Source organism: Pseudochaenichthys georgianus, chromosome 4, assembly GCF_902827115.2.
Source record: "Pseudochaenichthys georgianus chromosome 4, fPseGeo1.2, whole genome shotgun sequence".
NCBI lineage: Eukaryota > Metazoa > Chordata > Actinopteri > Perciformes > Channichthyidae > Pseudochaenichthys > Pseudochaenichthys georgianus.
In genome coordinates, this window is record NC_047506.1 from 40,363,720 (window position 1) to 40,378,482 (window position 14,763).

Consider the following 14,763-nt stretch of genomic DNA (forward strand, 5'->3'; position numbering starts at 1 on the left):
TGCGGACAATAGATGTGTCACGATCACAGGTACAGATCAGAACCCAATAGCACAACTCAGATACAACCAGTGTATAGCAATGTTCAGTTTATTCAGGTCAGGGACAGGCAGGGTCAAAACCAGGAAATCCGTCAGACAGGCAACCAAAACCAGACAGGGAGCAGGCAGGAACTCGAGATCCGTATACAGGCAGGGATCAAAAACCGGGCAGGACAAAAATCTAGGCTAGAGCACAACACTCACTGGAGAGCTTGGCGGAAACGACAAGACAATCTGGCAAAGGACAAGTGATAGTGAGGTGGTATAAATACTGTGGAGTGATGAGGGAATGAGTAACAGGTGAGGGGAAGGGCTGAGGAGACCAGGTGAGGGAAATGAGCTGATTACAAGGGCCTGGAGGAAGGCGGGATCTGAAATAACAGGAGAGTTTAGATGAGCCACCAAACAAACAATAATAGAAGTGTATAACTTGTGACCAGGGCCCTTTCTCATTTCATCAAATCCCCCTCCTCGACTCCTCGACTCCTCTGTCCTCCGGTAGTGACCCGGAAATGAATTTCAGCGCGCCATGTTGAAGGACATCCCATTTCTCTAAATGCACGTCGAGGACCGAGCATCGAGCATCGAGGAGGCTCTCTGGAGGAGCTCTAACCGAGGATACACTGATGGGTCCTCCACGGTCCTCCACGGCTCCTTCGCGGATGCATTTCCGGGAACAGAGATGTTTCAAAGAGTCGTGACGCACGGCCGGACTTATCTCAGCCAATGACAGCTCTGCATGCATCCCCTGGATATTATTTTAGAAACTGCTTTCATCGCGACGCGATGTTTACAGAGAGAACAGCTGTGAGGTCCTTGCAGAAAGCAGAGCAGTGTGTATAATATATATCGCTCAGTATAACAGGCCTACTCTCTTTATTTGCTTTAGTTTAGTAGATATCTACAAACAAAGAGTCGATATTTCTCTAAAACCATTCAGTGCTTCACAATAAAATACACAACGGCTGTAGCCTGTTTTAGGAGCTGTATGTGCGTGTGTGTGTGTGTGTGTGTGTGTGTGTGTGTGTGTGTGTGTGTGTGTGTGTGTGTGTGTGTAGGTGTGTGTGGTACAGTGTGTGCGTAGATGCAGCGGACAGACAGGTCAGTTGGTTTGGTGTCCTCTGCTTACTTTTAATACTTGTAAATACAACTTTTGGCCCGTAATTTATTTTCCTCATTGTAGCGACCAAAGGGGAGAGGGGGGGGATATATCCAGTCTCTGATAGTGTTACGTTATTATGAGAGTGCTCTGTTTGATTCTGAAATTGTATTTATTTATATAAATATATACACATATATATGTATGTGTGCGTGTCCGCATCTGCAGCCTGTTATTGTCTCATTATACCGCACTGTGAATGAATCAAAGTAAATATATAAGTCATCATGAACACATCTGTCCATCAGACAGAGGGCTGCTGCCTCCTGTCATCATTAATGGACGTCTCTTTAAAATGACCGCTCAGAGGAGAGGAGTTCTCATTTCTCTAACCGCCTGCTGCTTCCCCTCCTCTCTCCTCGGTTCCCCTCCTCGGCTCCTCCGCTCGCATCTCCTGTGGGCGGGACTAAGTATCGAGGATAGGAGTCGAGGAGGGGAGTCGAGGAGGGGAGTTCGAGAAATGAGAAAGGGCCAAGATGTCTCTGCAATGTGGTCTCTTGTCTTCCTTGTATTATTTTTCATGTCCACTAGATGGCGATCGGTAGGATTAAAGCACTGATTAAAGCACTGATATTCAGGCTGATCCTATCCTGAATTGCTTTGAATTGCTTTGAACTCCAGGGAGAAAATTTGGCCGACTTGTCTGATCCTGGATCACAAAAAATGGGATTTCAAAATCTGATCGGATCTGATTGAGATTAAAAGTTTTTAACTCATGGGCCCAGGGCCCTGGATACTGGCTTCCAATCCAATATTTCACGGATACTACGTCATAGAGTGCCGCCGAAGGACTGTTCCAATCTCCAGCATACTTGGAATTCCACCGAGGCCGCGTCCTTGGTTTGGGGAAAATGTCGAGGTTGCACATGGGTAAACTTCGCGTCCTTAAAATCCCCACAATGCTTTGCGCACGGACCAATTTCAAAAACCCTTGCGGAGAATGGCTGAACCGACGCAGCACACATTTAAATGTAAGTATGTAGTGGCGTAGAACATGTGTTGGTAAATTCGTTACTTTGTTACATTTGTTATCACCAAAAATGTGTTACGTGAAAGTAAAGCAAGTTCATAATTAGATAGACATCGTGAGGTATTTATTTTCGGTAGCCTACAGTTTGTTGAAACCGTTAGAGAGAATGGCACACTTGTTAGCCTGTTCCATTCTTCTTCGTTTTCCGAAGCCGTGGCTTGGAAGCATACTTGCTTCGTTTCTGAAGGAAGTGACTTGGAAGTACCAAGCCAGCATCCTCGAGATTGAGAAACGGCCACAGTCTCCAGCATACTTGGAATTCCACCGAGGCCGCGTCCTTGGTTTGGGGGAAATTTCGAGGCTGCACATGGGTAGACTTCGCGTCCTTAAAATCCCCACAATGCTTTGCGCATGGACCAATTTCAAAAACCCTTGCGGAGAATGGCTGAACCGACGCAGCACACATTTAACTGTAAGTATGTAGTGGCGTAGAACATGTGTTGGTAAATATGTTACTTTGTTACCACCAAAAATGTGTTCCGTAAAAGTAAAGCCAGTTCATAATTAGATAGACATCGTGAGGTATTTATTTTCGGTACAGTTTATGTTGAAACCGTTAGAGAGAGTGGCACACTTGTTAGCCTGTTCCATTCTTCTTCGTTTTCCGAAGCCGTGGCTTGGAAGTATACTTGCTTCGTTTCTGAAGGAAGTGCCTTGGAAGTACGCGACTACCAAGCCAGCATCCTCGCGATTGAGAAACACCCTGAGAATCGAAAAAAAAAATGAGGGAGCGCAAACGAGAAGAGCTGCAGCGAGAGCAAAAGTCAGATCATTGAGAAAGAAGCAAAGAGAACCGCAAACAAAAATATATGTTAAAACAAAGAAAACATACTTATAGTTTACATGATTACACAAATGATTTGTTTGCAACTTATAGTTTTATTTTTTAAATAAAATGTATTTTGCTTGACTCAGTTGTTTTCTTCTCTTAAAGTGGACCTATCATGCTATATTTGAAATATATATTGTAGTGCCATTCCTATATAAAACATGTCTGTGAAGTTTTTTTTTCAAAATACCAAATCACCCGTTGTAGCCAAATCACCCGTTGTAGCCATGCCTCATACTGCTCAAACCCCTCTTTTGAAGCCCTGTTAGAGAAACGCAGATTATGGGTCCTTAGCTTGAAAAAAATAAATAAGAGGAGGCGGAGCTAATGCCTGATCAGAATTCTACCGGAGATAAAGTTAAATTCTGCTGTGATAAAACGCCATCCTGTTTAAACCACGTCAAGGATTATTTATGAAACAGTACGGAGCTCAAATGCTTTTTCTCTTTCTGGTTTATCACAAGGTGAGTTCCTTTTTTTATTTCCTGCTTTTTAAAGACATGTGTCTCTAGAGAGGTTTCTCAATACTCTAATTTCCCCTCCTCGACTCCTCGGTCCCCCGGTAGTGACCCGGAAATGGATTTCAGCGCGCCATGTTGAAGGACATCTCATTTCTCTAAATGCACATCGAGGACCGAGCATCGAAAAGGCTCTAACCGAGGAGACACTGATGGGTCCTCCACGGACGCATTTCCGGGAACGGTGGAGGCGTTACGCATGGCTGGACTTATTTCAGCCAATGACAGCTCTGCATGCATCCCCTGGATATTATTTTAGAAACTGCTTTCATCGCGATGCGTGCAGAAAGCAAAGCAGTGTGTAAAATATATATCACTCAGTATAACAGGCCTACATTACTCTCTGTATTTGTATGCTGTAGTTTAGTAGATATCTACAAACAAAGAGTCGATATATCCAGTCTCTGATTGTGTTACGTTATTATGAGAGTGCTCTCATACTTGTTTGATTATGAAATTGTATATATTTATATAAATATATGTGTGTGTATATGTCCGCATCTGTAGCCCGTTATTGTCTCATTATACCGCACTGTGAATGAATCAAAGTAAATATATAAGTGGTCATGAACACATCTGTCCATCAGACAGAGGGCTGCTGTGCCTCCTGTCATCATCAATGGACGTCTCTTTAAAATGACCGCTCAGAGGAGACGAGTTCTCATTTCTCTAACCGCCTGCTGCTTCCCCTCCTCTCTCCTCGGTTCCCCTCCTCAGTCCTCCGCTCGCATCTCCTGTGGGCGGGACTAAGTCTCGAGGATAGGAGTCGAGGAAAGGAGTCCAGGAGGGGAAATTGGAGTATTGAGAAACCTCTTAGGACAGGTTAGCTCTGAGCTCTTGCAGGTCTCCCTTGAAAAAGAGATCAATGATCCCAATGGGATACACCTGGGTAAATAAAGGTTTGAAAAATGAAATGAGTGTTAGCGAGGCTTGCTAATGTAAACAAAGACGTCCAAAACACGTCAGGCATTGTTTCTGATAGCAACTTTCTGTGGGTCCGCCGCCAAATTGACGTCAGTTCGGATGGAATCTGTATCCGCTTGTTGTACACCCGTTTTTAAAAGATTTGGGTACGGAGGAAAAGAGAGAGGGTTTTATTTTCTGACGCTGCGTGAGTTCCCCGACGCACCGGGGACACATATTTATGTATAAAAGACATCACAAAGTGCATTTTGCATGATGGGTCCCCTTTAAACTCTTAGTTTTGCTTGATTCTGAGAAAGTGTTGCTTTATCTTTATGAAACAAAACTAATCCAACATTCATGCTCTTCTCTGGGTCATTCAGCACATAAGGTCGTAAGTGATTGAACTTCTTTCATACTTGACTTCCTTTGCGACTCACTTTGTGTGGACTTGTTTGAAAAGGAACCTGGGGATCTGTACCAATAGAGTCTGTCTGCAGACCGCAGCAAGGAGGCGTTTCCTATAGGGGCGTTTCCTATGGGGGCGTTTCCTATAGGGGCGTTTCCTATAGGGGCGTTTCCTATGGGGGCGTTTCCTATAGGGGCGTTTCCTATGGGGGCGTTTCCTATAGGGGCGTTTCCTATAGTGAACGACGGGAGCCGGCTCTCGCCCGCGAACGAGACGTTTTTGGTTTTGTTTTTGCGGAGGGATCTAGATCGGCATGAAGGCACATTATGCAATGTGGACATTATCCCGCTTATTACACATGGCCACATTCTCAACAAAGTAACGACATGACTCCCAATAATAATTGAAATGCTTTTATGGATTTAGAAAAAGATTTTATTGATTTAAAAAATAGGTTTTTGTATTGATTTAAATTGACATGCATCCGCTAAGAAAAGTAGTCCGTTGTTACTGTTTGAACTAACGTAACAACGGCAGGAACTGCTTCTATAGTGTTTTTGATTACAGATTTGAAAACATCGTTGCTTGCTTTAAAAGTAGCACAATTCATTATGTCAAACCTTGAAAGATATCTCTGCCCTAATGCCCTATGTCTGGACCGCTGCGTTAAAAGGAGGGTTTCTGACCCATTACTTCTCTTCCTACTTTTTGTCCCCCTCTTCTCCCCGCTGCAGCCTAGCAGTTGATCTCAAAGCACGCTCCCCTCTCCTGCAGGGAGAAAAACTATATTTATATACTTTATATAGGTTGATACAGTAGCCCCTTTTTTTAAATAGTTTTTATAGGTGTTGCTATCTGTTTTGTGTAGCGTGGTTCTACAAGCAAGTCAATGCATTAATTGGGTGGTATCAGAGAGTTACACGGGTCTGTAAATGCAATGAAAACAATTGGCCACAGCAAATAATTTATATTAAACATGTAATTTTTACTTTTGAATACTTTAGTACAAAGGATGTCTTGAATAATTTAAGTGAAATATGTGTACACATATAAATCATTAGTCAAAACAGGGCTACATTTGATTTAATTAAAAGGTATAATATGTGGTAAACTGAAGAGCCCTTTGGGAGCCGAAAGAGCCGGCTCTTCTTGGTGAGCCAAATGATCCGGCTCAGCAAGAAGAGCCGGAATTCCCATCACTCGAACAATGACTTCTTCTGCGAGGATTTATAAAAGCAGCTGGATAAAAAAAGTTAGGAAACGCCCCTATAGGAAACGCCCCTATAGGAAACGCCTCCTTGCTGCGGTCTGCAGACAGACCCATCTCATCTGTACAGCAGATGTATCAATGACAGCTTCACTCCCCCTTGGGGTTCTTATAGAGAAATGTCAGCAAGCCACCGCTGGTAAAGAACAATGTCTGTTTACGTGCCATGTGAAAGATGTTGGAAACTGCTCTGAGAATCATCCATACTTAAAACACATTTAGGATTATCATGAAGCTAACATGGTTTAGTAGTTGTCTTTACTTATTTAAAGACCGACATTAGCAGTCATTTAAAAAAAAAATCCTGAATCAAATAGCATGAAAATGTTGCTCCGTCACCGTTGACATTTGTAAATACGCAGTAATTACTGCTAAATTAGCCATACTAACTTTATAAGTGAATACTTGGGCTGATGTAGAGTTTGTCTGCCCTCTAATGGCTAAGAAAACATTTCTGTATTCACATCTTTAAAATCTGATCAATCAACATATATATAAATTGGCACATAACACTGCAACAATGAACATTTAAAATGTTCTTGGATTACAATATACCAAAGAATATGGTGTTCTGAGGGTTTGTTTAAACAGATTGTTGGCCGCTTTATATTGTAAAGCGACCAACAATCTGTTTAATACATTGCAAAATGTGTTGTTTTACAGAGGTACCTGTACTTCACTTTACTTATTTCTTGTCATGCCACTTCATACTGCACAACATTCAAAAATATTTGAACTAACTAATACATTTTACTATCAGGTTTAGCTCAGTGAGTTTTGCTAGTTAAGAGTTGGTTGAGAGCAAAACTCACCAGGTGGTCGAAATAACAGTTTTGTTTATTAATTATTTTGAATGTATCTACTCTTAAAACACTTGAATGTGTTATAAACACTTAGTTTTATATGTATATGTACTATTGACGTTCTCTCCCTTTGTTTTTGCATTGTTTTGCATTAGCCGTAGCTGTTTCAGTCCTTCAGTATCACTCTGCCTAACACACAACGTGTATCTGACCTTGAGAGAGTGTTTGAAGCTGTAGGACGGCGTCTTGTCGTGTCCGTCTGTCGTCTCTTCTCGTTTCTTACAGAATAGCATCATCTTGTCATACAGGAACAGATGCCTCTGCATCGGCTTAAACCGGGCCAAGTCCTTTACCTGGAATCAGGAAACGGGTCATTGTATCTGTGTGCATTTCCCCCAATCATTCCATTGTTCCCTTATTCATGTTGAAGTGTTACTTTATAACAACTTAGGCCTATTACATAAAGTCATCTTGGTAATGTTACCTCTAAACTTTCAAGATATTTACATTTTTTTTCTTTTCCCATCATTAAAAAATCTTAGGCTCTATTATGTTTAGTGAAGAAACACTTACTGTATAGCATGTAACTGCAAAAATAATATTTGTTTAAATTCATCACCAACTGCACCTTGACAGAGATATGGGGATACACTCACCTGTTAAACGAAAATGTGTTCCCTTCATAACATTACATTTAGCTAAATACAAAGTGACTTACAGTAAGCGCAATACATCATGAATATACAATCTCAGAAGAAAAAAATGCAGATATATTCCGTAAATTAATATACATTTGTATGTTCCGTTCTATTCATCAACATATTTCAAAATATCACCTATCAAATGCTAGGTTTTATTTGCTCTTGTGACTCGAGTTTTAGAGCACACAATTGTAACGCATAGTTGTAATTTCTTCCCATCACATCGGGCTGGCTCTGTTTAAATAATGGCTCTTTTTCTAGAGGTGTTCTGTTTGACTTGAGTTCAAATGAAAGGCATGTCCTCCTAATGTTGGTATTAAGGACTTCTGGTAATGTGGTGGGAATACTGCAGTGCTGTACCTTGCTGTGGCCTCTCTTGTGGTCGGTCCACACGTTGAAGGATCCCTGCATCAGCAGCTTTCCCAGTTCACTCAGGTTTCCCTGTGGGCATTAACACACACATACACTTAGACTTTAGGAGGGAAATAAAGAGGACAACACGTTCACCTATAAACACACACACAAATACACACACACAAAATGGAACATGCCCGCAGACACCTAAGACACAATATAAACAGAGCCTAGATTTGTTTTCCCAGTACAACTATTGACACTGATACATGTGTTGTTCATGCTCACATCGTCTTCAGACTTATAGGGACAATTCTTCAACATGATTCCATCTGAAAAGTAGACTTTGGAACAGCATCAGAGACGTATCCCCAGTAGTGTTGGGCAAGTTACTTCCAAAATGTAATACAGTACATATTACTTATTACTGTCTTTATTAAGTAATAAGTTACATTACAATATTATTGTCTCTGAAATGTAATGAGTAAAACTACTTTTATATTACTTTTGAGTTACTTTCACTAAAATAACCGCAAAAGAATGGCTAGGTATTTGAAATGCTAAATGTAGTTTAGTGCAGCTCATTATACATGCAGTGAAGGGCAATGTGGTATAGCATAACAACTGTGTAGGCCCTTAAGGCTACTGACAACTTTTATTACACGGCTTAGTTGAATACTCAATTCTGATTGTAAATTCAGAACACGTGACACGTTGTTAATACAGTAGTACAGACCGCTGTCAAGGACTATGCCCGTTGCTAAGGAGGATCAAGAAAGAGAAAGGAAAAGAGGCTAAAAGAAGGAGCGCTGGACGTCAGATAAATCACCAGAAGAAGGCAGAGAGGAAGTAAACACTAACACGGTATGGGCTCTGCAGAGTTTAAGGACTTGTTACTTGTTAGTGGATCAGAAACTGTGAACAGACTTGGACAGTGCTGCCGTAAATGTGTTGTTGCAGTTCCAGCCGTTGGTGCGGAACAGAGTTTTATTTTTCTTAGCGGAAGAAATACGATAATAATTTCAATTAATAGTGGGAGTCGAGTCGTTAGTTTGTTTAGTATCTGGCCCGTAATAAGCAGGATAATGTGCAGCGACCTTTTTTCGCAATGTTAGTGAATTCTTAAAAGAACAAAACACCCCTTCATTTCAGGTTAAAATGTGTTGTAACTGCGTTACTAAGAATTGTAACGGGTATTATATTACCCACATTTCATTAGTAATGCGTTATATTACTGCGTTAGAGCAAAAAGTAATGCATTACTGTAACTCCGTTACTTTTGTAACACGTTACACCCAACACTGATCCCCAGAGTAGATTGTTATCAATATGTCCTTAGAGGGATCCTGTTATGCTAATTTTGAGAATGCATATCAGCATTTAGTGTCTCTACTGTGACATGTCTCCATGCTTCAATGTTCAAAAGGCTCCTTATTTTTCTCATACTGCCTCTTTTCACCCTCTGTCTGAAACTAGAGCCCAGTCTGCTCTGATTGGTTAGTTGGCCGGCTCTGTTGTGATTGGTCAACTGCTTAGGGATGTGTTGGAAAAGTCCCTCCTCATAGCATATCAAGTACAATGTCTTGGAGCGCTAGCCAATAGAGGCCCACGTGTTAAAAAGTGATGTCACTATGCAACAGAAATCAACAAAGGAGTCCAGTGTAGGCTTTTCAGGCAGGGGGGAGTTTGTGGGATAGAGATTTTAGCCGTTGCAGATCATTTACATGCATCTATTACATTTACATTTACAACGATAACTCAACACAGGAAAGGGAAAATCCCAAAGAGCATAACAGGCCCCTTTAAATGAACTAACTGCACTCTGAATGTCCTTTTTGGAGATCAAGTAAAACCGAATCAGTTCTTTAAGCCAAGTGCCACAAATAATCTGCCACAAAATGTGTATCTCTGTGTAGCAAAGCAGATCCATACCATGATAGTCATCACAATTCCACTATACATAAAAGGCAAGTCTAGTCAAGAGGCTAAACACACAGGCTGAAATCCCCCAGGGACTGAAATGAATTCTCAGAAATGTTTGTAACAACTTCCTCAACTACACTCCTCGGCTTTCAATGATGTACTTATAAAGTGTGGTTTTGTCAACACAACCTTTTAAGAATGGCAAGTCACCCCAGAGAATGTTTGGTTAATAGATTATCTGATCTGGATATTAAGCTGCATGGACAGACTTTTGCAAAGGATTCAAAGGCTACCAGGAACCACAGTTTATTAGCATTGTTAAAAACAGTTTTCTATGTAGCTCCCTAAGATTTTTCACACAATCAAAAAAAATGACAGACGAGTGAACATTCTGCAGAAAAAAGGATGAATCACTCAAGCCAACAATGCTGTATCGTAACATTCAACTAATTTTGTTTTTCTTATGTACAATGAAAGCTTGTACTCAATACATCTGGACCATGTGTTCTTTAGTGGTGACATCATTTCAGAACAAATAACATGCATGACTAAATCCTCAAATAACATCCTTCTTAGCAGTCTGTGTAAACGGATTGACATTTTACAAGCACATTTTTTTTACTTGAGGTTATTTAAGGCAAGGTTATGATGATATGATGTATTCAGTAAACATTCCAAAGGGATTTTTCAGTAGCTCAGCCTTCAGGGAATTAGCTTGGGAACCGGAGGGACGCTGGTACCAAAAACGGAGTATTGACTGAGAGGTAACAGTTTGCCTTCTGGGCCCTGCCGAGGTGCTCTTGAGCAAATAAGCCTCCGACCCCCACACTGCTAACCTGGTGCTGTTTAATAGCTTCTATTAGGACCAGGAACACTATTCTAAATGTCAATGTGTGTGCCATGCTGTGCATGTATGTCATGATTTAAGAGGAATTCATTAAAATCCTCAATTTCCATAGAAAGGAGGGTCAGGCCGATTGTCGAACCTCAGATTGAGGAGGAACAATGCGGATTCCGTCCTGGTCGTGGAACGACGGATCAGCTTTTTACTCTCGCAAGGATCCTGGGGGGGGCCTGGGAGTACGCTTATCCGGTCTACATGTGTTTTGTAGACTTGGAGAAGGCGTATGACCGAGTTCCCAGGGAGTTACTGTGGGAGGTGCTGCGGGAGTATGGGGTGAGGGGGTCTCTACTCAGGGCCATCCAATCTCTGTACTCCCAAAGCGAGAGCTGTGTCCGGGTCCTCTGCAGTAAGTCGGACCCATTTCCGGTGAGGGTTGGCCTCCGCCAGGGCTGCGCTTTGTCACCAATCCTGTTTGTAATATACATGGATCGGATTTCGAGGCGTAGTCGTGGGGGGGGGGGGTCTGCAGTTCGGTGGACTAAGGATTGCACCACTGCTTTTTGCAGATGATGTGGTTCTGATGGCTTCATCGGTCTGCGACCTTCAGCACTCACTGGATCGGTTCGCAACCGAGTGTGAAGCGGCTGGGATGAGGATCAGCACCTCCAAATCTGAGGCCATGGTTCTCAGCAGGAAACCGATGGACTGTCCGCTCCAAGTAGGGAATGAGTCCTTACCCCAAGTGAAGGAGTTCAAGTATCTCGGGGTCTTGTTCTCGAGTGAGGGAACAATGAAGCGTGAGATGGGCCGGAGAATCGGAGCAGCGGGAGCGGTACTGCAGTCGCTTTACCGCACCGTTGTGACGAAAAGGGAGCTGAGCCAGAAGGCAAGGCTCTCTGTCTACCGGGCCATTTTCATTCCTACCCTCACCTATGGTCATGAAGGATGGGTCATGACCGAAAGAACGAGATCGTGGATACAAGCGGCCGAGATGGGTTTTCTCCGCAGGGTGGCTGGTGTCTCCCTTAGAGATAAGGTGAGAAGTTCGGTCATCCGGGAGGGACTCGGAGTTGAACCGCTCCTCCTTCGCGTCGAAAGAAGCCAGTTGAGGTGGTTCGGGCACCTAGTTAGGATGCCACCTGGGCGCCTCCCTAGGGAGGTGTTCCAGGCACGTCCAGCTGGGAAGAGACCAAGGGGTAGACCTAGGACCAGGTGGAGGGATTATATCTCTTCGCTGGCCTGGGAGCACCTTGGGATCCCCCAGTCAGAGCTGGTTGATGTCGCCAGGGAAAAGAAAGTTTGGGGCTCTCTGCTGGAACTGCTACCCCCTCGATCCGACCACGGATAAACGGGAGAAGATGGATGGATGGAATTTCCATAGTGGTTTCATTCAAGTTTTAGTTATCGTAATAACAGTTGAGTTAAGTTAAGACCTTGTTTACTTAACACATTTGTGTACATGATGCTGAATACATTCTACAAACTGACCTCGAAACCAGTGATGGCTATCTGGTGCATGGAGTCGTTGACAGACTTGATGATGTCCAGCATGGTGGTCAGAGCCTCCTCCAGCTCAGCCGTCCCCTCGCCTTTATTGCATTTCAACATCTCCTGTAAGAGGGGAAGGAAGAAGGGGGGGGTGGTAGAAAGATCGAATAAGGCAGGGTAAAAGGAAGGAAACACAGAATAAAACACTACAATACAAAAGAGAAGTCCCAAAGGGAGAACATTACTGAACATTACGGTTTGGGTCAGTAAGGTCGTGTATGAGGAGTGACTTTATGTATGTGTTCCAAAGTGTTTCAATGTAATAAAAGTAAATGAGAATTATAACAAATTGTATAGATAATTCCATTTAATTTCATTAATACCACTCCCTTAATAGTCCACTTGCCAACATTGTGAACCCAGGAATGTCGGACGTTTTTGTTTGATGTTAAAATTGTATACTATGTATATTGTATACTGTGATTTAACTAGCAATAATTAGTATAAATGCCTTATGGAAAATAGGTCAAAAACAGCTTGGCTGATTTCACTATATTAGAATAGTTTCTGGGCTTTTTGGGGATGCCAAATACATTACTGACATTTTCAGGATCCAAAATGGCAATTTGAACCAGAAAGAGGCCATATTTGAACTCCTGGTGGCCGATTTTGAATGATTTTGAGTCGATTTTAAAGTTTTAGAAGACATTGTAATTGATTTGATTAAACAGATCATGCTTGATCAGCTTATCTATTGAAAATAGTTGAATAGTATACATTACATTACATTACATTGCATTGCATTTAGCTGACGCTTTTATCCAAAGCGACTTACAATAAGTACATTCGACCAGGAAGACACAACCTTGAAGAAAACAGAATCATATAAGTACATACAACCAGCCAAACATTTCAAGTGCTACTCAACTGGCTTTAGGTAAGCCAGTCCTTTATTAGTATATAAGTGCTCTGTTAGCAGTTCTTTGTTAGTAATTCTATCGCTCGAGGTGGAGTCGAAAGAGATGAGTTTTCAGTCTGCGCCGGAAGATGTGCAGGCTAATTCTGCTGTCCTGATGTCAATGGGAGCTCATTCCACCATTTTGGAGCCAGGATAGCAAACCCACGTGTTTTTGCTGATGGGAACTTGGGTCCCCCTCGCAGCGAGGGTGCAGCGAGTCGTTTGGCTGATGCAGAGCGTAGTGCACGCACTGGGGTGTACAGTTTAACCATGTCCTGGATGTAGGAAGTATACATCTAAGGATACTTCTGACGACAAATATAATGAAAAGAACACGTCCCGACGGACCCGATTGTTGTGTCGCCTCACGTCTCCTGCGTCTTGGCCAAAAAGTCGCACTGGAACACACCGCAAAGACTTCAGCCGACGGCCAAGTAGCAAGTACGCACTGTGCATGCGTGAATGGCAATAACTCTCCTTACCAGCAAGTGGCGGTAGTGTGTATTCTTCATTCAAAAGAGGCAACCGGAAGACAGACTGCGTGATATATACAAACAACAAATAGCGTGTGTTCCATTTTCACTCTCGTCCATCATAGACTGTTTCACAGACTGTTTCACATAATGACTTATAATCGAAAACATGTTTAGTGCGGTACTGGAAAATGCCTTCTTCACTTCCGTTTCGCTTCTCATGCACTGATTCGCTATGCTGAACAGCCAATCAGAGTGATTTATAAACCAGTTTGGTTTTTGTGCTCACCACTCCACTGAGACAGCTAACTGTGTCTTTGTGGAAAAGGTTGAATGTATGTTGGACACAAGCCCTTATGTAGGTGCTGTCTTCCTTGATCTAAGGAAGTCATTTGACACCGTTGACCACCAAGTGCTCCTTACAAAGCTGACTTATTTCAATTTTTCGGCAGTTTCTATACATTGGTTTAAGTCTTACTTATCGAACAGAAAACAGTGTGTTTTGGTCAACGGTGCCAAATTCCCCTACCGTATCAACCCTGTTGGGGTTCCACAAGGTTCCATTCTTGGACCGTTACTTTTTTCAATGTACATGAAAGGTGGGGTAGGTAAGTTTGAGAAACCGGCTCGAGATACACTTTTTGTTATATCTCTCACAGGCTCCGCCCTCTACTGGACTCTATGGGTACTCTCTTACCCCGCAAGCATTCTCCCACTGAGACTTCTATAGACGTAGCCGGCCCTGGGCGGGCCTACCTGAATGCGCGCGCATCACACCGTATAAAAGGAGGCCTCGCCTCCTGACTATCATCCTTTTCTCTTCATTAAGCGGAAGTGTTTTCACGGAGCTTAGAAAGACGAAAAATGAAGAGTAATGGAGTCAGTTCTTGACCACAGGACCTGCCCGAAGTGTCCAAACCTGATCGTGGGAGCGGATCCACACCCCTGCTGTTTTTTGTGTATGGGGCCTAACCACGCTGTGAGCGGTATGGGCCCGACGCCGGCATGCTCAGCCTGCCAGATGCTTCCTCGGCTCATGCGTGAGCATCGTGGGCAGCATTTCCT

The 14,763-nt window shown here is 42.8% G+C and overlaps 1 protein-coding gene across 9 annotated transcripts in view; it reads right to left on the minus strand.

Moving 5' to 3' along the window:
• mcf2l2 (MCF.2 cell line derived transforming sequence-like 2) overlaps nucleotides 1–14,763 on the minus strand; it is a 175,616-nt gene that overhangs the window by 39,295 nt on the left and 121,558 nt on the right. For all 9 annotated transcript variants that reach the window (XM_034080623.2, XM_034080615.2, XM_034080622.2 and 6 more), the window contains exons 21-23: nucleotides 12,268–12,390; nucleotides 8,019–8,099; nucleotides 7,170–7,310 (exon numbers count right to left, since the gene is read on the minus strand). In XM_034080623.2, the coding sequence (XP_033936514.1) occupies nucleotides 7,170–7,310; nucleotides 8,019–8,099; nucleotides 12,268–12,390 (345 nt within the window). The remainder of the gene's footprint in view (nucleotides 1–7,169; nucleotides 7,311–8,018; nucleotides 8,100–12,267; nucleotides 12,391–14,763) is intronic.